Source organism: Dendrobium catenatum, unplaced genomic scaffold (genome assembly GCF_001605985.2).
Source record: "Dendrobium catenatum unplaced genomic scaffold, ASM160598v2 fragScaff_scaffold_1608, whole genome shotgun sequence".
Classification (NCBI taxonomy): domain Eukaryota; kingdom Viridiplantae; phylum Streptophyta; class Magnoliopsida; order Asparagales; family Orchidaceae; genus Dendrobium; species Dendrobium catenatum.
Window position 1 is genome coordinate 6,871,109 of NW_021320070.1, and position 24,667 is coordinate 6,895,775.

The 24,667-nt window shown below is 39.1% G+C and overlaps 1 protein-coding gene across 2 annotated transcripts in view; it reads left to right on the forward strand.

The window, feature by feature from the left end:
* The window catches only part of LOC110106379 (L-arabinokinase), a 93,421-nt gene that overhangs the window by 47,360 nt on the left and 21,394 nt on the right, over window positions 1–24,667 (forward strand). For both annotated transcript variants that reach the window (XM_020836265.2, XM_020836266.2), the window contains 8 exons: window positions 9,224–9,354; window positions 9,459–9,540; window positions 19,834–19,921; window positions 21,448–21,491; window positions 21,584–21,679; window positions 21,760–21,836; window positions 22,194–22,412; window positions 22,587–22,752. In XM_020836265.2, coding sequence (XP_020691924.1) covers window positions 9,224–9,354; window positions 9,459–9,540; window positions 19,834–19,921; window positions 21,448–21,491; window positions 21,584–21,679; window positions 21,760–21,836; window positions 22,194–22,412; window positions 22,587–22,752 — 903 coding nt within the window. The remainder of the gene's footprint in view (window positions 1–9,223; window positions 9,355–9,458; window positions 9,541–19,833; window positions 19,922–21,447; window positions 21,492–21,583; window positions 21,680–21,759; window positions 21,837–22,193; window positions 22,413–22,586; window positions 22,753–24,667) is intronic.

Genomic DNA, 24,667 nt, shown 5'->3' on the forward strand with positions numbered 1-24,667 from the left:
TTGGCTCTATACGTGTCAGCCAATCTATGATGTGATGTTTGAATATTTATATATTACTGTTGACGAATATTTTCACATCGACTCGACCCCGATCAAGTCCGACTAGGCTCGATCAACCCAATCGATCATTGTCGAGGTAAAATTGATCCAAATTGGGCCTCAATTAAATTAAATTAAACCCAATTTAATTTAATTAAAATCAAATCAATTTAAATTAAACCCCGTCGAGCGTCGTCGAACCCAATTCGACGTGATTCGACACTGATTCGAGTTCAATTTCATGAAATTAAATTGATTGAACCCAATCAGACCCAAACCGACCCAAATCGGTTCAGGTCGAGTCCAATTCGGACTCAATTTCAGCCCTAATTTGTCAATTTGGGCTGAATTTGATTCTCAAATAAGAAATTGAGATCAATGTCTCAGATTTCATCCCAAATTCTGCCCTAAATCCCTCATTTCACGTGTGTGAGGGCTGATTGGTTCATTTTGGGCGGTGAGCTGCTCGTGCTCTCCAAGCTGCTCGTTCCCTGGCGTTCGGTCCCGTCCCGAGCAAGATAAAGAGGAGCGGGAGAGGGTAAGAGCCACTAGGCTCTTGCTTGCTTGCGGCTCCTGCATCCGTCCAGGCGAGAGGAAGAGACTGGCTAGGGGTCTCCTTGCATGCAACCTAGCCAGGAGGGGAAGTCGAGGCATGGGATTTGAGGTGATTTGAGAGTTTGTTGCTGTCTTTCTCCTCCCTCTCTCAAATGGCAGAACCTGCTGTTTGGAACGTTTGGACAGCAAGCAATCACTTCTGGGAGCCTTCCAAACTTTGAAAACTGCTGTTTGGAGCGTTCTTGGACAGCAAACTGCTGTCCGGAGCAGTTTGGACAGCAAATCCACCCTCCGAAAAGCATTGGACATCAGCAACCACTTCCGGAAGCTTGCAAACAGCAGGTTGGAGGCTGTTGAAAGCTTCCAAACAGTGCTTGGGAGGCTTGGGAGCACCTTGGACAGCAAAGGACGCATCCGGAGTACCTTGGACAGCGGCGGTGACGTCCGGGGAAGCTTGGACAGCAGTCTTCTTCTTTGAGAGCACCTTGGACAGCAAAGGACGCATCAGGAGTACCTTGGACAGCAGCGGTGACGTCCGGGGAAGCTTGGACAGCAGTCTTCTTCCTTGGGAGCATCTTGGACAGCAGTTCGGAGCCTTCAAAGGAGCTTGGACAGCATTCAGAACTTGGATTGGAGTGCTAGGACAATCCGGGAGAGGTATAACACTAAAACTTATGCAAAACCTTAAGGCTCCCTAGCCAATGGCATGTGATTGATGATCCAAAACCTTAGGTCCCTAGAAAATTTGATTTTTGGTCTCCCAAAACCCCTTATTGGCTGTCCACTTCACAAAAACAGTGGAAATCCGGTGATTTCTATTTGATGGCTCTCATGTGAGGGTCCGAAGAGGATTTCGATGCGTGTAGAGGTGTAGGATTGTTATCCAACACCTCTCAAATGTATGTTTTTGCATCATATTGAGCTTGACACTTTCGCCTACGATCAAACCTTAGGCTAAGTATTCTCATTCAAACATACCTTGAATGACAATGTGTAGGGACTCTCACATCTTGTAGCATGCATGTCATTTTTAGCAAATTGTAAGTTATGACAAAATTAACTTAGATATTTGGGAATTGTATCGCTAATATTTGTGATTTTGTCCGAATTTGTTGAATGTCAATTGATTTTGGAAGCTTGCAAACAAATGGTGGGATCTTTCATGAACCCTCAAGTTCATGTTTCAAATCCCATGATAGAAGAAATTATTTGAATTCACTTTTGATACCTCTTCAAATTTGGAATGAGAAACAAATGGTGGATATCGCCAAGCCAAATGTTTGCATAGTTAACTAAATTAGTTTGCATGATTTGGATTGCAATCCTTAACTTGTAAAAGTTTGGAAGATAATTACATAGGCTTATTTAATTCAAAGAAATGAACTTGAGTTGTTTTATGGACCCTCAAAGGCCCATGACCCCTCATGTTTTGGGATTATCTAACCCTATTTTATAACCTCCAAAAATTGAATGTTTAAGGTGAGATTGACTAAAATTCCCGGATCTAGAGAATCATCTACACGTACATGCATCCTTAGGTTTTTATTAGATCATGCCCAATTTGATCCTAAACCTCCTAGAAGTCATAAGGATAGATCTCCCCTATCGAAGTTTCTAGATCATGCCAAAATTGATCTAGAGACCGCTCCAAAGCCTTAGGAAATCTTTCTTCCCTCTCCTAATTGAGTCCAAAACATTCACGGGGAAATAAGGGAATTTCCTCTCTCATGCATGTCCCCTTTCAAATTTGGTGCTTAGAACTTCCTCAAAGTTTTAAGCTCTATGTTGCATGAGTTCCAACAAATATAAAGAGCTTGCTCCCGAGCACTCTTTTCCCTTCATGTGAAGTATCTTGGAGCCCCTCCAAGGCTCTAAATTATTCTATCACATGAATCTTCAAGGGATTTAGGACCAAATCCTAAGTCCAATCCTTTCTTTGTTAAGATATGAAATTAACAAATGAACCATCCTTTCTCATATACAATCCATGGAGTGTTCTTGAAGCTCCAAGTGTTAGAGTACATGAATCATTATAGCTTGGAACTAAATTATAAGCTATCCATCCTTTCGTTAGAACATAAAACCAACAAACCATCTTCTTCCTTCAACCTCAAAGTTTTAAGAAGTTTATCAAATCATTTATTTATTGGAACCCAAACCAATGAGTAATCATCTAGATATAGGATTCAAATCCTAGTCTTTCTCATTTGCTTAGCCCAAAATTGAGCAAATGCTCATCTTCCTTTGAGTACTAGATGCTCAAAGAAACTTCACCATTTACTTAGCCTAAATCAAATAAGTGGTCCTCCCTCCTTGAACATCAAAATGTTCAAGGAATAATCACCAACTTACAATTCATAAGTTACATTTCATTTCTCCTTTCCTACAACTCAAAAGTTGTAGGAAACTATCTAATTCTTTAAAGACTCCAAATTATGAGAATGTGCGTCCCTTTTTTAACACCAAATGTTCAAAGAATGTTCATGAGGTTATAGCTTCCAAGTTGCATCCCTTCTCCTCCATCCCTCCTCCTCCATCCCTCCAACCCAAATTGGAGGAATGAATCCCTCCTCTTTGGACACCAAACGTTCAAAGGAACTCCTCCAATTTGCAATCCTTAGGTTGCACTTTAGACGACTTCTTTTCTTACAAGCCTAAGGTGTAAGAAACCTCCAAATTCCTCTTCATTTGCCTAGCTTCAAATTAGGCAAATGAATTTGTCTCTTTGAACACCAAATGTTCAAAGCATTCATGAATTTGCAACCCACAAGTTGCATATTCCTTCCTTCGTTTCTACAACTTAAAAGTTGTAGGAAGTCCTCTCATCCCACTAACTCAAATTGGATGGGTGAATGTCCCCTTCTTTGAACACCAAATATTCAAAGAAAATCTTTCACTTTGCAACCTTCAAGTTGCATTTCTCCCTTTCTTCTCTACAAACCAAATTTGTAGAGAAATTTTCTTCCTTTCTACAACTCAAAAGTTGTATGAAAATCTCATTCATTCAACCCATGTTGAGTGAATTAGGCACATGAAAAGCACATATTTGTTGAATCAAAATTAACAAGTAGTTCAATCTAAAATCATTTATTTGTTGAACAAAATTCAGCAAATAATCCTACATCAAACGAAGGAGTCAAACTCCTAGTTTTATTTCATTCTCCTAACCCAAATTAGGTGAATGAGTTCCTCTCTTTGGACACCCGAAAGTTCAAAGAATCCTTGATGTGTAGGCCCATACTTACACATCATCCTCTTATGTTTGCTTAAACTAAATCTGGCAAACTAAATACCCATCATTGAACATAAAAGTTCAATGATGATCTCTCTTGATTTGTAACCCCAAAGTTACAAATCCTTCTCACATGTTGAGCTTAATTCAATAAGTGGCTCAACGTTATTTGCCTAATCCAAATTAAGCAAATGAAACCCGACTCCTTGAATATAAAAAATTCAAGGAGACATCTTTTTGATTCGTAACCTCGAAGCTACTAATCTTCCCTCACTTCTATAGGTTCCAAAGGCCTTAGAAGATATCATATCCTAGCCCAAAAGCTATAAGTTCCCAACTCTCCTTCCAACTCCAAAGTTGTAGGAGACTTTCTCTCTCTTTAGCTCCAAAAGATAGAGGGAGCTCTCCTACATTTAGCCCAAAAGTTAAATATTGGATTCCTATATCCCTTCTCTTAGCTCCAAAAGCTAAGGAGAATCCCTCAACATATAGCCCAAAAGCTTCATGTTGGATACATTTCGTAGACCCAAAATCTAAGTGATCATTTTCATTCAACTCAAATTGAATGATCTTTCCTATGACATTTAAAATGCTAAACATATAGATGTCCCTTAGGAGTTGTCCTTTTTGTTGAAGTTCATCCTACCCTATTGGATGAATTTCACCAAGTCCTAAGTGAAACCCCTTAGGCATGTCTATCTTACCCTATTAGATAGATGCTTCTCTTATCCAAACACTAAGAGAACTCTAAAATACTTAAAAATCACTTAGGTTCCTTTTGATACAATGACCAATCTTCTCCCTCAAAAAGTGGGATGTCTACATCATTGTATCTTAGGATTCATAAGTAACAGGCTTGCCCAAAAGCAAGCAGTGGTTACTTAATGGGTTCTTCATAACCCTCCTAAGTATGAAACATTTAAAATCAAATAAAATATTTAAGTCACAAACAACTTAAAGTGAAATCCCCCTTGGATAAAGATTAAACATATTAATTCCAAAATAAAACCAAACACCCTTAGTGTGACATGCTACACAAGCCTCACACACTTAGGTGCACAGCCCCTTAGGCATGCTAGAATTAGGATTTTTTTTTCTGCGCATGTGTTTGATGTTGTGGAGTGATTGCCTATTGGATCTTAGGATTCATAAATAACAGGCTTGCCCAAAATAAAGCAGTGGTTACTTAATGGGTTCTTCATAACCCTCCTAAGTATGAAACATTTAAAATCAAATAAAATATTTAAGTCACAAACAACTTAAAGTGAAATCACCCTTAGATAAAGATTAAACATATTCATTCCAAAATAAAACCAAACACCATTAGTATGACATGCTACACAAGCCTCACACACTTAGGTGCACAGCCCCTTAGGCATGCGAGGATTAGGATTTTTTTCTGCGCATGTGTTTGATGTTGTGGAGTGATTGCCTATTGGATTGTCTGTGTTGTGGGCACTTGCCCTTAAGTGGATATATTGTTCTTCTAACAGGTGACCATATCTAAAAGGGGGGCGCTCATAAATAATAAATTGCTTGCATGACAGGTGTTGCTTAAAACCCCCAAAAAGATGTGGCCAATAGGATAGAGGCGGGTGTTTAACACCCTAAGTGCTAAACAAAATTTTGGATATCATGTTTTATTATATAAACTGCTTCTAATCCATTGCAGGTTTGAGTCTCTTTTCTTTTTAAACATGTATTTGATAGAATTGGAATTGTATTGGACTTGTGGGGGGTCTGGATCAAAAGGAGGTGAACCAAATGGATGTATCTTTGGAAGGTGAGGCCTGAGGTTTACTTGGAAGATAAAGCTTCAAGACCCCACAAGTAGAGTCGGTAATAATTTGACTGGGTTGTATAATGACAGAAAACTCGGCTGTCAAATCTGGTTGTATTAACTTGGACTCTATTTACATTCCTTGCATTTTATTTATAAATAAAAGCATGTTTGATTATTTACCTGATTGTGCAATAGAAATGCATCTTTTTCCTAGGTTTATTTCCTTGCTTTTGCTTGGGTGTGGCTTGGACTATTTGATGCGGTAGGCTCTTTGGACAAAAACAAATTTTCTATCCATTAAAATATAATCAATCTAAAAACTGATTTAGGCTTCATGATTTTCTAACAAATAAGAAAGTCTTGCATAACTCCCTTTAAGGAGCTAAGTTTTCTAAAAATTAAAACAATCATGCATAACCCAAATGTGTTGCATGTAGAAAGCCCTAACTTAAGGATTAGATAACGAAAAAGTCTTTTTCTTTATGAGTCAGCATATGCATACCTTCATGCATAGACATCTTGGCCTCAAAGCCAAGCTATAAGCCCTACCTTTCTAAACAAAAACAATCTTCCCACTCTACATTTGCATTAAGACCGGACGACATGGTTTTAAAAGTGATTAGGAGGGTCTAGCTAGTAGTCCCTTCCAGGCGGGACAGTAAATCCAGAGGTCGGGCAAATTATGCCTCATGTGAGGTGTAATTTGTAAGTCCCTTTTGCACTTGTTAGATTTAGGTTCGAGGCACTATCTATCGGTAGTCCTCACCTTAGTTTTAGGGTCCGATACGTTGGTTGATTCCAAATCACCCTATAAGCCCTCACCTTTCGGGCAATTCCTTCAACATATGTTGTTGGAATGTAAGCTCCAACTTTCTAATAAAATATCAACTTAAACCAAAATTAGATTCTAAAATATAAAGCCCAACATAGGATAGTTTGAGCATCTCTGAGTTTCCCTCAGAATCAAGTGCTCCTACTTCATCTCTCTTGGCTCTCATTCCAAATCTAATTCTAAGTTGATCTCTTAACCTCCTTGAAATTCCTAAAGGCCAAAACTCTTTAACTAAGACTTTCTTGGATTTAAAAAACAAATTTTAACCAACACTTAAATGACTCTCAAAATAAGAAAATCACTAGTTAATCAAAAGTTTTCCCAAGCAAAAGCTTGGGATGTAATTAACCATAGGGGCTTTCCCCTATGGGACGTCTGTACCCCAAAAATAAATAAACCCCGCTCGACCAAACATCGAGTGGGGGAATCTCTGTTAAAATTGTAAATTTTATTATTGAGTCCATAAGGAAATGATATTTTTATCCTTCGGGGTAATATATCATGTTCTTATGCCGTACTCGATGATAAAATATGCAATCCGTTTGAGGATACAAAAATTCTCCAACAATTACATATTTTCTAATTCTATATTTTGCAGGAAAGATTCATTTCTTATATATAAATATAATTCATTCATAATTTTAATAAGTCATATATGTTGGTTTGATACAATAAAGGAAAAATAAACTAGAAGGATGAACTCCAAAATGAAGTCCAAACTGGGTTATACAAGGTAGGCAACTCAACTTCCTTTTCTTTGTAGAAGGCCTTAATCATTTTATAGTTGATTTTTATGATTGTTTGCTTGCTTATTTTTTCTCACATATTAAAAATGCATACTTTTTTCTTGGTTTTTTCTGTTGTTCTGCTTGGAGGTAAATTGGGCTTTTTTATGCTGTAGGCCTTGGGAAATTAAATCTTCTATGTATCGAAATGTAAGTATTCTTAAATTCAAACATTGGATAATATTTTTCAAACAAACTTGTGTAGCTTACCCAAAAACAACCTAACTTTTTTAAAATTAAATTAAATTATAAAGCCTTCTTATGGATCCTAGTATGCAATTTGAGCGTGCTTATCAAATCAGTATAAAACCCATGTGTTTAGCTGATGACCATCCATCATATGTATAGCTTTGTGAATTGCATATAAAAATAAAAGCCCTCACCTTAAATACTAGATAATATAAAATTATATTATGAGTCAGCATAAGTATGCCCTCATGGTCAGGGCATCTTAGCTTTAGTGGCTTAGCTATAAGTTATACTTCCTAAAATCAAATAACTTAACATTTTTACATATACATTGAAACCGGGTTTGTATAATTTTAAAAGTGTTTCGATGAGTTTAGCTGGCTGTCCTTTCCAAGCAAGATTATAAGACCAGAGGTCGAGCTAACTTAACCTTAGGTGGAGTTCCAAATTCCTAAGTCCCATGCTTTTTCGATATATTTAGGTTTGAGTTACTATCTATCAATAGTTCTTGCCTTAGATCTAAGGTTCGAGGCTGATGTTTTTATTAAGTACATCGCAAGCCCTCACATTATTTGACATTTTCTTAGTCTTACAATGTTGGAATATAAGCCAAACCTTCTAATTCAAATTACTCAATTTTAACACAAATCAATTTTAAAAATTAAAGCTAGATATAGGATAATATTAAGTATCTTCGTGTTTCTCGGAATCAAGTGCTCCTACTTTTACTTAAGTTCTATTTAAAATCATAATTTGTTGATCCAATCATCTTTGCAATTTCAAAGAACAAATCTTTAAAATGAAATTCTTAGAATGTTAGTCAATAATAACTATTTTTATCATTGTTTTCTCAAGAGCCAAACATCTTTGGGATATAATTATCCTTATGGGGAACATGCAACCCACAAGAAATAAACTCTATTCAATCATACATATTATATAAAAAAAAAATCTCTGGGCAGATAAAAATATAATACAGTTTTTATTATTCAATCCATAGCAAAATAATATTTTGTTCTTCAGCATAATATATTATTTTTTATGTTTTATTTGATCATAAAACATTTCAAATCCATTGAGGATAGAAAATTTCCCCATCATAAAGCATGTAATATTCAAAGTGTAGTAATATGATATTATCGAGTGCATAGCAAAATAATCTTTTTGTCCTTCAGAATATTGTATTATTTTTTATGTTGTTTTTTATCACAACCCTTTGATGATAGAAAAATTCTCCGTTACAAGGCATGTGCATTATTCAAAGTGTAATATGATGTTTCAATAATGATTATCTTAAGTTATGTTTATCATTTATGTGTGAATTGCATGGAATGTTTCTTGTGTATTCAGAATTTGGCTTAATGGTGCACATGATTACATGTTCGTACATACAATTATCCAATCATACATACATATGTGATGTCTGAAAACGATTGTACATACATTAAGAAGATGTTGATGTGCACGATTGCATTTTTCAATGGCTTGTGATTGTCTTTTCATGTTGCGACTATAACATGTTGTAGTAGACCAAATCGGGATTGATTATCCTTAATTTGGTGATTTGTCATTAATCCTTATGATGATGATTAAGAGAAATGTTGGACTTGAACTCTTGGGGGTGAGGTGGCATGAAAGCCTTTAGTGACTTGGTGAGATGTCATTATATGTAATTCTTATTTCTTTTTTTTTTCCTTTTTTTTTTTGCAAAGAGCAGACAATCTTGATCATCTTAAGCATGCATGTTTTCTTTCTGTCTTTCTATTGATGTTATCTAATTTTTTACTAGTTTCTCTGTCATCCTTTAGGTATCATTTGGATCAGAATTAAGTAACCGGGCACCGACCTTTGACATGGACTTATCAGATTTTGTGGACGGTGAGCAACTGTTGTCATATGAGAAGGCGCAGAAGTACTTTGCAAAGGATCCATCCCAAAAGTAGGTCATACTTACTTTTGAAAGGCATTTTTTCTCTGTCCTTTACCAATAGATGACATGTATTTTCCTTGTTATTTATCAATAGATGGCATTTTTTTCCCCAGATGGGCTGCTTATATAGCTGGGACGATTCTTGTACTAATGGTTGAACTCGGTGTGCTGTTTACAGATAGTATCAGCATACTGGTAAAATCTTTTTTTTTTTTCATTTTTTCACTCACAATACTTTAAATTAGTTGAGCTTCTGTTATCAATGTTCTTGCTATGAACATCAATGAAGAATTCCATTGCTCGGCAGTCTGAGATTCTTGAAACAACTGTGGTAACTATCACACAATGCCGTGGAATTTAAAATTCTATTTAGCTGGCCAAATTTTGGAAAAATAAATGCAAATGGCCCATAATTGAAATTTTTTTTTCTGAAGTCCCGTGTTTTATGACCCCCTAATATGTGCTCTATTTAAAAAGAAAAAAAAAAAGATAAACGTTCCTTAACTTTCTGAAAAATATATGCATAAATAAAATCTAGAAGTTCGCAGTCTTAGGTAGTTGTTAAGAAAATGTCATTAACTTTATTAACGATTCGTGCCTGAAATAGTTTGAAAGATGGCAGCCTCAGGTTTGCATACAGTTTAATAAGCAATGACTACTTGTCGTTAAGTCTGTTAACAGCAGTGACTAAGTTTCAGAAATTTAACTTGTTAGGGAACACATCAACGCCAGATGAACTTTCAATATGATATTCAGATGCCTGTTTTGTGATGCGGGCAAAAAATATAGGGGTGCCTATACCCTTCGCCCACAAATAAAGAGACTGAGCTTCTACCGACGAAAATGACTAAAGACGAGAAAAGGGAAGAACAAACTCTTACATTTCAAATAAAATGTAAAAACTAGAAATCAAAAGACTTACAACAATGACTCTTGCAAAATTTAACCGACTTACAAACTTTGACTCAATCACTTGACGACACCCTAAAGTTGCTGCACTTAGAGAAGAAGGATACAAGTGGAGTGGCACTTGCGGAGAGACGAAAGAGGTTAGAAGCCCGAGAAGAAAGGTTGGAAAGAGCCCGCAGGATTTCCAAAGCAAACCCACAAGTTATAGCTTTTCCAAAAATAACATATCATTCAACTTTTTAAAACAATACAATACCCCCATATATATAGGTATGAAAGGGGAAGACCAAAAGACACATAACATAAATTATCACAAGAACCTAAGCATTAAACTCAAATGCTTTTCACGGAAAAACAGCCCAAGCCAAGAAACCGAAGCAGCCACCGCGGGAGACAAGGAGGCCGCACGGAACCGAGGAGCCACAGCCATGGGAAAGAGCCCAGGCGTGGAAAACCAGCAGCCGGCCGGAGATCCAAGAGACAAGGCACGGAAAATGGTAGCCCAAGGGAGGAAGCCAAGGAGCCACCGTATGGGAAAAGACATTTCTTGGAATTCCAAAGGTCGGTTTGGAATTCAAAGAGACAATAATTAAAAACATAAAAAGTATAAAAATACATTTAATAAAAATATAACTATGAGCTAAAATCATAGCTAATAATGAGCTAACCCTTAGTTCAATAAGTGAACTAAAGACTAGTTCATAAATGAGCTAAAATTTCAGCTCAATTTTGATTGAGCTAGTAGACTCAAGGGAAGCCAAAAATCTAATTATTTTTGACATGAGTTGACCTCCTTTTTGTCTACATCATTTTGCCATTAGAGGCATTTTTTTATCTACATTTAAAACCAAATGACATCGTTACCGCATTATCCAATAAATAAATAAAAGTTGCATATGTCTTATGCCTTTAAACAACAGTCACAACTTATAGGGCGTGAAGGGGTTGGGGCTAGGCATGCTTAGATTGGAGTTTCTCTTAGAGTCTTATGAGGTTTGAGGGCTCTAAATCTTGCGTTTAGAGTTTGGGAGATAACAATCCTCCTCTCGAATAGAGGATCACTTGTATCTTTCTTTCTGTGTGTTTTGCTTTGCTTCTTTAGTGCAATCTACTGTTTGGGGTTGTTTTCGTCAAGATTTTGATTATTTTCTTGCTGTTTTCATCCAATTAGTGATAGTTTTGCTTGCGAACTCAAGTAGTATTCCCTTAGGGTTACTTGCAAACTCAAGTATTTCCTATCAAATTGGTATCAGAGCGAGTCTTGGGGCCGGTGGAGGGCTTTTTTCGGCAAATTCTAGCAGCAGTTTTTTTTCCCGGAAAAGGAGGAAGTTGATGTTTTTTGACTCCAAGATCCAGATTTTGTGAATCTACAAACTTCGGATTGTAATGACGACCAAGAAAGTTGATGCTTTGGAGGAGAGACTCGAATGAGAGATGAATCACATCAAAGAAACCGTGGAGGAAAGAATTTCTTGCATGGAAGGGTAGGTGGCTGATCTCAGGGATATGATGAAAAGAATGTTGGAACTTCAAGCACAAACAACGGCATTCGAAGTAAAGGGCCCCGAAGTGAAAAACACCAATTCTAAAATCGAAAAGGAGGAAGAAGAGGTAGAAATCATGGAAGGGGGAAGAAGAAGACCCTATGTGGAGCCTTTCCATAGGGACGAAAGAGGAGATCGACATGGGGAAAGGTATGGATATGGGGTAGCGGAGCAAGGAAGGACTGATTGGGAATGCCATGAGGTGTTTTACGGCCGTCGGGGTGCTAATTTTGAAGGGAGAAGTTGGGATTTTGAAGGGGGTTTGGGCTATGGCATGGCAAGAGAAGATCGGAAAACTTAGGGTGCACCTAGCACTTGGGAAAGGGGAAACTATGGAAGAATCCGAGGCAATGGGGGGATCAAAAGGTGAGGAAGTTGAAGATGCCCATATTCGAAGGAGAAGATGCGTATGGGTGGATTTACAAGATGTAGCGATACTTCGCCGTCAATAGGCTAACGGAAGTGGAGAAGCTAACTGTAGTCAGATTATGTTTGGAAGGAAAAGCCTCGTCGTGGTTTCAATGGAGAGACCAGAGGAGGCCGATCAGGAACTGGAGGGAATTTAAAGACAGCATAATAGAATGTTTTCAAACCGATCGGGAAAGAAACTTTTATGAGCAGTTCTTTGCTCTGACACATGAGGGATCAGTTGCAGATTACCGGGAGCAGTTTGAACACCTAGCTAGCAGGGTGGAGCGATTCTCAGAGACATTATTGGAGGAAAATTTCATGAAAGGGTTGAAGGCAGAGATCCGAGCAGCAGTAAAGGTCTTGATGCTCCGTGACTTAAGAGAAGCCATGAGGTTAGCCCAACTGGTGAAAAATCAAAAAAATTTGGAAAAGGGAGCCATGAGTAGCAGCACCGGGGGAACATACCGAATGACGACCACTCATCTCGCACCTAGAGGTCCTGCAATATGAGGTAGTAAAGAAGCCACTAAGGAGAAAACGGGGGGAGGAAATTTCAAACGGCTAACAGAGAAAGAAATGCAGGAGAAGAGGGCTAAGGAGTTGTGTTTCCGATGCGATGAAAAGTACACGCTAGGATATCGGTGCAAGGACCGAACTCTTCAGGTTCTCACCGTCTGCAATGACGAGAAAACTGAGGAGAGAGGTGAGGAGGTGATAGAAGAAGAAGAAGAGCTACACTTGGATTTGGCTGAGGTTTCCTGGGTTCAACATGAATCACACCATGAAAGTGAAGGGAGTGATAGGGGACCGGGAGGTTGTGGTGCTAATTGATAGTGGGGCTACCCACAATTTCATTTCCACCCAGGTCGTATACCAACTGGGAATAAGATTGGTGGACACAGGGTGCTACAGAGTGATGATGGGTATGGGGAAGATAGAGAAAAGTCAGGGGATTTGCAGGGAAGTATGATTGACGATCCAAGGAGGGAGGAATTCCTCCCACTAGAGCTGGGGAGCACAGACATCATACAAGGGATAAAATGGCTGCAAACTTTGGGTGACACCAAGGTGAATTGGGGAGCACTTACGATCGAGTTGATGGTGGACGGAAAGAAGGTAGTGATTAAGGGAGATGCGGGGCTTTCAAAATCCCTAATTTCTCGTAAAACGATGGTAAAAGATATCTAGTTGGCGGGCGGAGGGTATTTAGTGGAGTTGCATAGTTTGGAGGAAGCAAGATTGAAAGGAGGAAACATACCCCTCTCCATTCAACCATTGATTCAACAATTCCAAGAGGTATTTCAGCCACCTCATGGATTGCCACCGCAGAGGGAGCAGGAGCGTGCCATCGTATTGAAGGAGGGAGTGTCGCCCATCAGTGTCCAGCCTTATCGCTACCCTCAGTTTCAGAAGGATGAGATAGAAAGGTTGATTAGAGAAATGCTGGAGGAAGAGATCATCAAATCCAGCATCAGCCCTTTTTCTAGCCCTATTTTATTGGTGAAAAAGAAGGATGACAGCTGGCGTTTTTGCGTGGACTACAGAGCACTCAACAAGAAAATTATACCAGACAACTTTCCTATACCAATCATTGACGAGCTGCTAGATGAATTGAGTGGAATCGTGATCTTCAACAAGATAGACTTGAAATCAGGTTACCATCAGATCCGAATGAGGAAGGAGAATGCACAAACGTCCTTTAGAACTCATGAACGACATTATGAGTTCCTGGTGATGCTGTTTGGCCTTACCAATGCTCCAGCTACTTTCCAAGCCCTCATAAATAAGGTTTTCAAACCTTATCTCAGACGATTTATACTGGTTTTCTTTGACGACATCCTAGTCTACAGCAGGACAGAAGAGGAGCATTGGGAGCATTTGAAGAGGGTGTTAGAAGTACTGCAGGAGCACCAGCCGAGGGCTAATTTGAAGAAATGCTACTTTGTATAAGCCAGTGTAGAATACTTGGGTCATGTGATGTCAAAAGAGGGAGTGACTAACAAGATTTGTCCAATATTCATTGTCAACACATCGCACCAAACATTCTCTTTATAGGTGGCAAAGGAGATGGGTACGTGGCTTCGCTCTTTCCCCTCCAAGGCAGTGGAGTTGACCCATGCTACCTTATACAGGTTGGGGTGAGGAACTGCAGACAAACCTAACTGGGATACCATGCTGGAAGAAACAACATTTATGCAGCTACCGCTATCCATAATGACTTTGCAGTTCTTGTCTTTGATCTTAGTGTTGGTGTGGAAAATCGAGGTCCTACGCCAGTCATCCGTGGGTGTTTGGTGGGATAGCGCACATCTCACCACGCAGATGGGAGAGGTATCCAATTTCTGAAGGCAATGGAGGACCGCAGTGTCGTCATCCTCGAAGTATTCGCCTTCTTCCTCGACCTGATGAATCTGATCAATTTCGGACTCGAGATCGTCCTCAGTAATCTCCTCGATGATCGACACTTTATAAGGGCTAGAGCACTGAGAGCGATATGCCCATACCCCTGGCATCGAAAGCACTTGGTCCCGGGGCTGGACCGAGGGGCATCCGGGGTGGGAGGTTTGCTTCTGAAGTCAGATCTAGGTGCAGGTGGACCCGTGGGTGGTCAAGTCGTGCTCCCAGAAGTGGGTCGGGTAGCAGAAGTGTGTGGGGTGGAACTACCAACTGATCTGTAGGAGGGTCTAGAGTCATGTGAATGACTCGGGTGCTGTGAACAGGTCTCCTCTAGATCAAGCACTAGGCTGTAGGCATTCTACAGTGTAGTGACGTTTCGAGCAAACAACTCATTGCGAAGATCATCTCGCAACCCGGTACGAAATATAGATAAGATCTGCGCAGGGGTGGTAGAGGTCTCCCCTTTGCAGCGAATCAAGAAGTCATCGAAAGAGTCGATGTACTCCTTAACGGGTTTATTGCACTGAGTCAGCCTATTCCACCAGTCCAATAATCGGGAAAAGTATGACGGAGGCAAGTACTTCTGCTTGAGTTCCCGCTTCATGGACGGCCAATCAACAATGGGGTAACCGTTTCTAGCTTCCCTAAGGCTCTCTAAGTTGGCCCAAAACTGACTAGCACTACCTGTAAGCTTCATCTCCTCAAAACTGACCTTCCTAGCCTCAGAGATGTCATACCGCTTAAAGAAATTGTCCATACCTTTGACGTAGTCCAGGAAAAGCAGGGGATCGAGGGTGTCATCAAAGGTAGGAGCGTCAACCTTAATATTTTTTATAAGTGGTGCATCAGGATAATGACGTGGGTCATGTCCGTGGTAGCGTGCTCGATGATTGGCACAATGCTACCTCTCATGTGGGTAGGTTTCATCCCTATACATAGAAGGTGGTCTAGATGGGGTGTAGGGAGTAGGGTGGTCTCTAGCTCGCTCAAGTGTATCAAATCTCTCAATGGTGTCCTACGAAGCTCAGTTAGGTCCGCTTGGTTCTCCTTGAGTTGCTGGCTAATGTTGTTCATTTGACCTACCAACAAGTCTAAGTTCCTTCCTAGTTGTTCTGGGTCCATTGGGATTTACTACAGGACACCTAACAAGACTAGGATGTAGCGGGAAGCAAGTTATATGAATAAAACACAATTATGCTATGTAAAATGATGAAGAAAAATCTAGCGCAGCAACCTAACACTTTCTAAATGACACAAATGCAATAACTATGATGCTGAAATGAAATCTACCAGGGGCGAGGGCGGGGGCGGCAGCATTAATGAGAGAGGGATGGTTTATGGAGACCAATTAATGTTGTTTGATTTGGATTTGAATATTTAGAAAGGGTCTTTTAAATCCAATTTGAAATTTAAATTCAACTAGGTTTCAATTAGGAAACTTTCCAAAAATAGAATTCATGAATTAGGAAAGAATTCAAATTCAAATTAAATTGGATTTAAATTAAAGGAGTTTCCTAATCTAGAATGTGACCTGAATGGCAAGTTTCATCACAAGCAAAGAGGGGGAACACAAGGGAGGTGGTCGGCGGCTAGGCTATGCTTGTCGTCGGGTTTGGGTGATGTGGGTGGGATCGGGTGAGCAAAGGAATGAATTAGGAAAGAATTCAAATTCAAATTAAATTGGATTTAAATTAAAGGAGTTTCCTAATCTAGAATGTGACCTGAATGGCAAGTTTCATCACAAGCAAAGAGGGGGAACACAAGGGAGGTGGTCGGCGGCTAGGCTATGCTTGTCGTCGGGTTTGGGTGATGTGGGTGGGATCGGGTGAGCAAAGGATTGGGGGAGAAGAATTAGCTTACCTCCTTCCATCTTGAGGATAAGGTGGCTCTTTGAGAAGGGAGTAGTAATAGACCAATACATGGACCAATCCAACCAGACCAACCAAGACCGATCCAGGCAAAACAAGGGATTCCCGTCCCCTCCATTGCCACCCAACCCATGTGGGCTCCACAAGAGTAATTTGGGGGGGATTTGGGAGGGGTTATGAGGGAAAAATTCAAATTGAAGGGGTTGTTTTGGGATATGACCTAATTAGTATATGCTTAAGTAGGTTTTGGAGGCTAGGGTTAGTTTTTATCTCTAATTTTTGCTTAAATTAGGATTCTTGTATCTTGTTGCTTTTCTTAAGTGGGCTCTAGCGACGTCTAGAGAGTTTGGAGAGCTAGATCTTCCTCTCCAATAGAAGATCCATTGTATCTTGTTGCTTTTCTTCATCTATTATCAATTAAAAGGTCCAATTTTGATTTTTCTTCCAAGATTTTCTCAATTCCTGTTTTACAAAGTGCTGAAATTAAATTTCAGCAAAGGAATTCTTGTTTACTGCAAGCATTTCCTAACACAAGCCTAAACTTATTAGATCCCCACCAAAAACTCTAGATCACACCCCCTAATTTTCTCCAGCAAATTCCCAGATGATCCATGCCCTGAATCCCCCTCCATGCCATAACCTTCAATGTAAAATCCTAAGGGTTAGTCCTAGGGATGATTTGACCCAAGCTCTTGGCTAACCCTATTCCCTTATTCTAAACCCCTCCTCAAACTCCAACACTCACCTAGAGGTCTTCCACACATACATAGCCACCCACTCACCTAAGAGATGAGAAAACTTCCCTTTAGCTTTGGATCTAAAGAGAATAAAATCAAACTTAAGGCTTTGAAGCTAATGGTTAAGTGAAAATCCCTATAACTTTGTGGTCAAGGTAACTAGGATTGAACTAATAGCTTTTAGGATAAGGATTAGGTAGTTCTCTTTAGCCTTGGAGCTAAGGAGAAATAGATGATTTTATGGCTATAAGGCCAAGAAGTTGGGGAATTTCCTATGGCTTTTTGAGTCCATAGAAATGAGGGAAGATTTGTAGCTTAGGGCTGGAAGCCTCAAATCCGAACCTTCAAGTTTGGTTCATAAGGTGGCCATGTAAAAAGAGAACTAACGACCAAAGTAAATAAGACATCATAGAACACTGGCTCCATCACAGCTACTAGAAGAGCCTTACAATTTTCAAAATGCAAAAAAATGAAATAATTTCTCACATCATGACATACACAAAACATCATCCCTCATCTCCAAGTCAAACAAACAATGGAGAGAAACTTTCCAACCCATAACTTACCTTATCTCTTACAAAAAACTTCATAAAACTCCAGCATATTTGATGTAGACAAAGGGGGGGTCAACACTAGTCCAAAATAAATCAAATTTTGGCTTCCCTTGAGTCTAGTAGTTTATCATATTTGAGCTGAACTTTTAGTTCATTTATGAGCTGGACTTTAGTTCATTTATTGAACTAAGGGTTAGCTCATTATGAGCTAATATTTTAGTTCATTTATTATCCTATATTAAATGTACTTTTTATGCTTTTTAATTATGTAAGTCTCTTGGAATTCCAAATCGGCTTTTGGAATTCCAAGAAATGTCTTTTCCCATGAGGTGACTCCTTGGTTTCCTCATGGCTTTTAGTATTTTGTGTTTGCCTCTTGGGATCTCACGGCTGGCTCCTTATTCCGTGACCTTCCCTCGTTTCATGTGGCTGTGGCTCTCGGTCCGTGTGGTTCCCCTCGTCTCCCGTGGCTGTCTCCTTGGTTCCTGGTTTGGGTGTTTAACCGTGAGCATGGGGGGGGGGGAGATTCCTATGCTTTTTAATGCTTAGTTTTATGTGTTAGAATTTATGTATGTGTCCTTTTGTATTCCCCTTTCATACCTATAAATATGAGGGGTTATGTATTGTTTGAAATAGTTGAAGTTGAAGTTCAATGATATTTGATTTTTGGAAAAAAATCTGTTAACCTGCGGGTTGCTTGGAAATCCTGCGGGCTCTTTCTACCATTTTTCTCATCCCCTCCGGAAATCCTGCGAGCTCTTTCCAACCTTTCTTCTCGGGCTTCTAATCTCTTTCGTCTCTCTGCAAGTGCCACTCCACCTGTATCCTTCTTCTCTAAGTGAAGCAACTTTAGGGTGTCGTTATTTTGTTTGCAAGAGTCGTTTGTATTGTTGTAAGTTTTCTTTTGTTTAGTTTAATTTGAAATGTAAGAGTTTGTTCGTCTTTTTCCTCGTCTTTAGTCATTTTCGTCCGTAGAAGTCCGTCGTGTCTTTTGTGATCAAGAGATATAGGCTCCCTATATCTTTTGCTCGCATTATCGGGGCTTACATACAACATCCCTTTCATAGAAGGGTACAACGGGAAATAAAATAAAGCAAATACATAAATAAACATAACATGAATCAAAAGTACAATGACTCGATCATGGCCGTAGATCGGCGGCCACGCCTCTGATAAACCTTCCATGATCTGATGTCCCCATCATATTGTCTTTTATCTTCGTTTGTTAATTAGATCATGTATATCATAATTCGAGATGATAGAAATATGATATCTTGATCATGTTCATCATCATGCCTCTTATTTTCTTTTAGCAAATGACAATAAATTTCCTTCAACCTTAAAACCAAAATTTACTGCTATTATATAACAAATATTTAGCAGCTAATGACTAACCTTAATAGAAATTTCTCTTTTATTGCCAGGAGAGTAATTAACCATAGTGAATTGTGCCTATGGTATACTAAAAATTAAATCTTAAAGTCCTTAACAAAGAGGGCAAAATCTCTTAGAAGCATCTTATCTATAAAATAATGTCTTTTGAAAATTTCACCCTGGACACAAACTCTCTTAGCAAAGCCTTGTGCAAATTTTCTATGCCCACACTATTATTGTCCATTAATTTGGGCAATGTGGAGATCTTCCTTGGTAATTTTGATATCCCATACACGTTGGCACGGATCGTTTTTCCGCAAATAAGTAGTTTTTATTGCAAGCGTAACATTATGAATTGGTCTTGTGAGATGTAGTGGTCGTTGTTCATCATTGTCGTCGCATTCTATCAGGCTAGAGTTGTGGAATAGTTATTGAGGTGAACAATATCCAATCTTCATTCTAAGCATTTAATAAGAATAGCTTGAATATAAGGGAGTTGGGCTGAAATTTTCAAAGCCTACGAATAGTTATCACAGCTACCAACTCTTTACCATCTGTTGGATAATATGAAACATGCAAGTGTAATTAGGCTAAGCAAACATTTATAAATGTGAACCATGCAACATTATTCAAAATTTCAAATATGTTTAGTAAGATATACCGTATTTAATTTTATTGAGCATATGGATTTCAGGTTTCTTCAGCTGTTCCAGAAGGCAAAGGTGTTTCTTCCTCTGCAGCTATTGAGGTCGCTACCATGTCTGCTATTGCCGCTGCACATGGTTAGTGTTTCCTGATTTGAAATAAATTTTCCAAAAATTCATCAGTTGTATATTCTGTCAATCGAGCATCTGCTTTTCTCCACTATAGAAATGCGTCAAATTGAGTTAGTATTTTTACTATCATTTATGAAACAGTTTGCAGTCTTTTTTTCTTGAGTCATTAAAGCCATTGTCCTTAAATTGAATATTATTTATCATCTTTCTGGTTGTTTATTACGCGGTTACGCCTGGGTACTCATTGAGCACTTTGATCTCGTATTCATTTTTGTATAATTTAAAACTTCATACTAAGTTGCCTCAAAAACTAGCAGTCTTTGGCCAACTTGTTCTACTTTTTAAAGAGCATGTCTTTTTTTTTCCTAAATTACCCAATTGGCAAAAAAATGTCAAAATAACATTACAGAAAAAAAAAAACTGTAAACTTGTCCTCTGATCTTTTCTTCAGGTAGTTGAGAATCTGCTCTATGTTCATTAGGATCTACCTTCGAGTATTCTCATCTATTTCTCCCGTTCTGGAGAGTTGGATGTGAAATTACTTATTTGAATACAATTCCATTACACTTCACGTTAAATTGCATAGTTCTTTTTAAACTCCCGTGTGAGCATTGTTGTAAATAAATCTTTGTGTACTTTCATTCTACAATTGTATGTCATGTTACCACAACGTTACTTTTGGTCTATTATCCATAAAAAAGGGTTTATAGATAAAGATACTTCATTAATCTTGGGCGGCTAAAATCATGAGTTTCTGCTATGTGTTTTTTGTAAGATAATAGCATTGGCGACTGAAGGGAAAAAACTTATTGAATAAACCAGCCATGCTACGTGCAGAAACAAGCTAGGTTAAATGTACCAAAATTGAGAATTTTGAGATGGGTGAAAGGTTATCTGAGTGATGAATCATTTACTGCAAAATGATTATATTAAATATGTGATGCGAGAAAGATTGTGGTTGATAGGAAAATAGAAGTAGGAAGGTTGCGCTCTAATTTCTAAAATTATTTCCGTTGAAATCCGACAACCTTGAATTTTTCACTTAAAACTCGTCGCGGCGCTTTGAAAAGCGTGCGAGGCCTAAAAACGATATTTTCGGGTTTTACAGGTCCAAGAATATGTTACAGGGGCTGAATAATTAAAATGCTAGGAAGTAAAATTCAGGCTAGGTTAATGAGAATTAATCCAAGATAAATTGCTCATAAGTTATACCCTACAGAATTGATGTAATTGATTTGAAGCTTTAAGCAAAATGCAGGACTGAACAAATCAGAATTGCAAATAAGGAGTTATAAAGCGTGCTAAGTTACTTATGATAACACAACTGCTATTGTGACGGTGAGTAATTATAATAACCTATGATGATCTTAATTACATAGAGTCTTTTGTAATTGGATGGTTGGAATTTGTTTATAATAATTCTTCTCTACGAAAACTACGTTGCAGAAAATATTAATTTTATTGAATTCTGTGTGCAAACTAGATCGTTGGTTTATTTTATTTTATTTTTTTTACATTTTTTACCATTGTAGGCTTAAGCATCGACCCGAGAGATCTTGCATTGCTCTGTCAAAAGGTATGACTAAACAAAACTTATGTCGCGCTTTTGTGATTTTTGTTTTCCGAATGAAAGTTCCTATTGGTCTAACTTGGAAAATTTATTGTCAGGTTGAGAACCTTGTTGTTGGGGCTCCTTGTGGAGTCATGGATCAAATGGCATCTGCTTGTGGTGAAGCCAACAAGCTTCTTGCAATGGTTTGTCAGGTTTGTGGTTTTACCTATGAGCAAAATGCCTTCCATTATAGAATTTACTTTCCATTCTGAATGTCATTTTGTCTGTACAGCCTGCAGAGGTGAAGGAACTTGTCACAATCCCCACTCACATACGCTTTTGGGGCATTGATTCTGGAATACGTCACAGGTATTCATCCTTATACATTGTAATGAAGTGATGCAACACCACAAATGTTGTCGAGTGGACAATTGTCAATATTTGTAAAGATTGCACATCACAATATATGTGAAGGAATGAAGATAGTATTATACTGGAATAAAGATGATAAATCTACAAGGCAAGGCATTTATCAAACTAGTATGAAACAATTCTATCTTTCTATTTTTCACTTATAATTGGCCTATACCAGTGCTATTGTGTTAATTACGTTGCTATTACTGGATCTTATTTGTACCAAAGTTCATCATTATACTGGGCATTGGAACATCCATAACTTCGGGTTTGATTATCTACCTTTGCTATAACTTTAATGTATCTTTGCAGTGTTGGTGGTACAGACTATGGATCTGTAAGAATAGGTACTTTTATGGGTCGGAAGATGATAAAGTCTTTAGCATCTTCATTGTTATCCCGTTCAGTGGAGAACACAGCTGTACCCATAGATGTTGGTGATAATGAATTGGATGTGTTTGAAGAGGAGAATATTGAGCTTCTTAGGAATGAAGCTTCTCTTAATTATTTGTGTAAACTCCCCACGCACAGGTATTCTAATTATTGGTGTTAGTTTTTTCATCTCTGTAATGAGCTCATTCTTGCTATAATGCTTTCTTTTTATTTGGATTGGATATATTTCTAAATACTGGAAAGCTACTTGAAGATAATTGAGGTTAGTCTCTCAAGTAGCATATGCCAATAATGTCATTTTTATTTTTGTAGATATGAGGCTGCCTATGCAAAGAAGCTTCCAAAGTTATTAACTGGACAAATATTCTTGGAGAAGTACGTTGATCACGATGATACAGTCACTGTAATTGATCCCGGACGAAGCTATGCAATTAGGGCACCTACTAAACATCCAATCTATGAAAATTTCCGTGTTGAGGTTGGCTTTGAAGAACTCTTACCTTGTGTTGTGATACTTAATGTCATAAAACAACCTTTTGTGCTCTATTTCTGTGCCAAATCAGAAGTGGCATTTGACTAACTTTTTCGCCACGGACTATTCTGATAGGAAATACTTGAAATCAAGTAATTCCTAGCCAAAACTGAAGCAGAACAAGGGAAAAACTGCTGTCTCTAGCAGTGGACAGCAGCTTTACACAGGAAAAGAGTGAGGAAACGCGAGAAAACTGAGATCCAACGCAAGCAAAGGCTAGTATTTTATTAATAGACGAATAAAATAGCAAAGATATAATTTGTTCTTCAATTCGAGAGGAAGAACGTACTCTCCAAAGTCTCCGGCGAAGCCAAGAGCCCAAAACAAAACCTAGATCTCAAAGAGAAAACTCCAATTCAAGATGATGTCTAATTCTCTCATAACTCTCTAATTAAAGCATAAGAAAAGATACAAATTACATAAACACCCTCATTGAAAAATTCCCTCCAACGAAACGCTCAAAATCCGCCTAGCCTGCTCCCTTCGTCCGTCGTTTCTGCGATCGGCGGGTTCCGCCCGGCTCAGGACCGCCGGGTGTAGAACCAGACCGGTCCAATGTTACGCGTAACATTACCGCCCTCCCAAATAATCACCTTGTCCTCAAGGTGAAAATCAGGAAACTGGTGTTTCGTCCTCTCGTATGGCTCCCACGTGGCCTCGTAGTCAAGAAGGTTCTTCCACTGGATCAACACTTCCTTAGTTTTATCTTCTTTCTGACGAACACCCCTCAGCTCCAAGGGTTTCATTATCACCTCTAAATCCTCCATAAGTGTGGCCGGCAGCTCGGGAATGGTGATGTGATCACCAATGGACTTTCTCAACTGTGAGACGTGAAAAACCGGGTGTATAGTCGCCGATGGGGGTAATTTCAGTCGATATGCTACTGCCCCAAACTTTTCCATCACTTCATAAGGACCAAAGTACCTTGGAGCCAACTCATTCCTCCTGTTGGCGACTGTCTTCTACCTGTATGGACGGAGCTTCAAGAACACCTTATCCCCTACCTCAAACTGGATATCTTTTCTATGCCCATCTGCTTGCTTCTTCATGATTTGCCGCGCCCTCAGCAAATGCCTCTTTAACTCCTCGAGCATTCGATCCCTCTCCGCCAAGTACTCCTCTACTGACGAAACAGGAGTACTATTGCTCCCAAAGTGTACCAAGTGTGGGGGATCCCGTCCGTACAACACCTTGAATTGGGTCATCTGTGAAGCTGAGTGAAATGACGTGTTGTACCAATACTCAGCCCAGGATAGCCACTTTGCCCATAGCTTTGGTGTTTCTGAAACAAAGTATCTTAGGTACGTCTCCAAGCTCCTGTTGACTACTTCCGTCTGGCCATCCGTCTGGGGGTGGTAGGTTGTGCTTCTCTTGAGAACTGTTCCCTGCAATATGAATAACTCCCTCCAGAAATGGCTGAGGAATACCTTGTCCCTATCTGATACGATCGCCTCTGGCACTCCGTGTAATCTGACCACTTCTCTGATGAAGGTTGATGCTACTGTTACTGCGGTGTAGGGATGTCGGAGGGGAATGAAATGGGCATACTTGCTCAACCTGTCCACCACCACTAAGATCACCGTGAACCCATCTGAACGAGGCAGCTCATCTATGAAGTTCATAGATATCTCCTCCCATACTCTACCCGGCAAAGTTAGCGGTTGTAGTAATCCTCCTGGTGACATAGCTAGGTACTTACTCCTTTGGCAGACCTCGCATCTGGCTACCATCTCCTCTACATCTTTATGCATCCCTTTCCAGTACAGCTCCCCATCTAGTCTCCTGTATGTCTTATGTACGCCTGTGGCCCCCCACTGCACTCCCATGAAACTCCTGGAGTAGGTTTGTGATGTGGATCGAC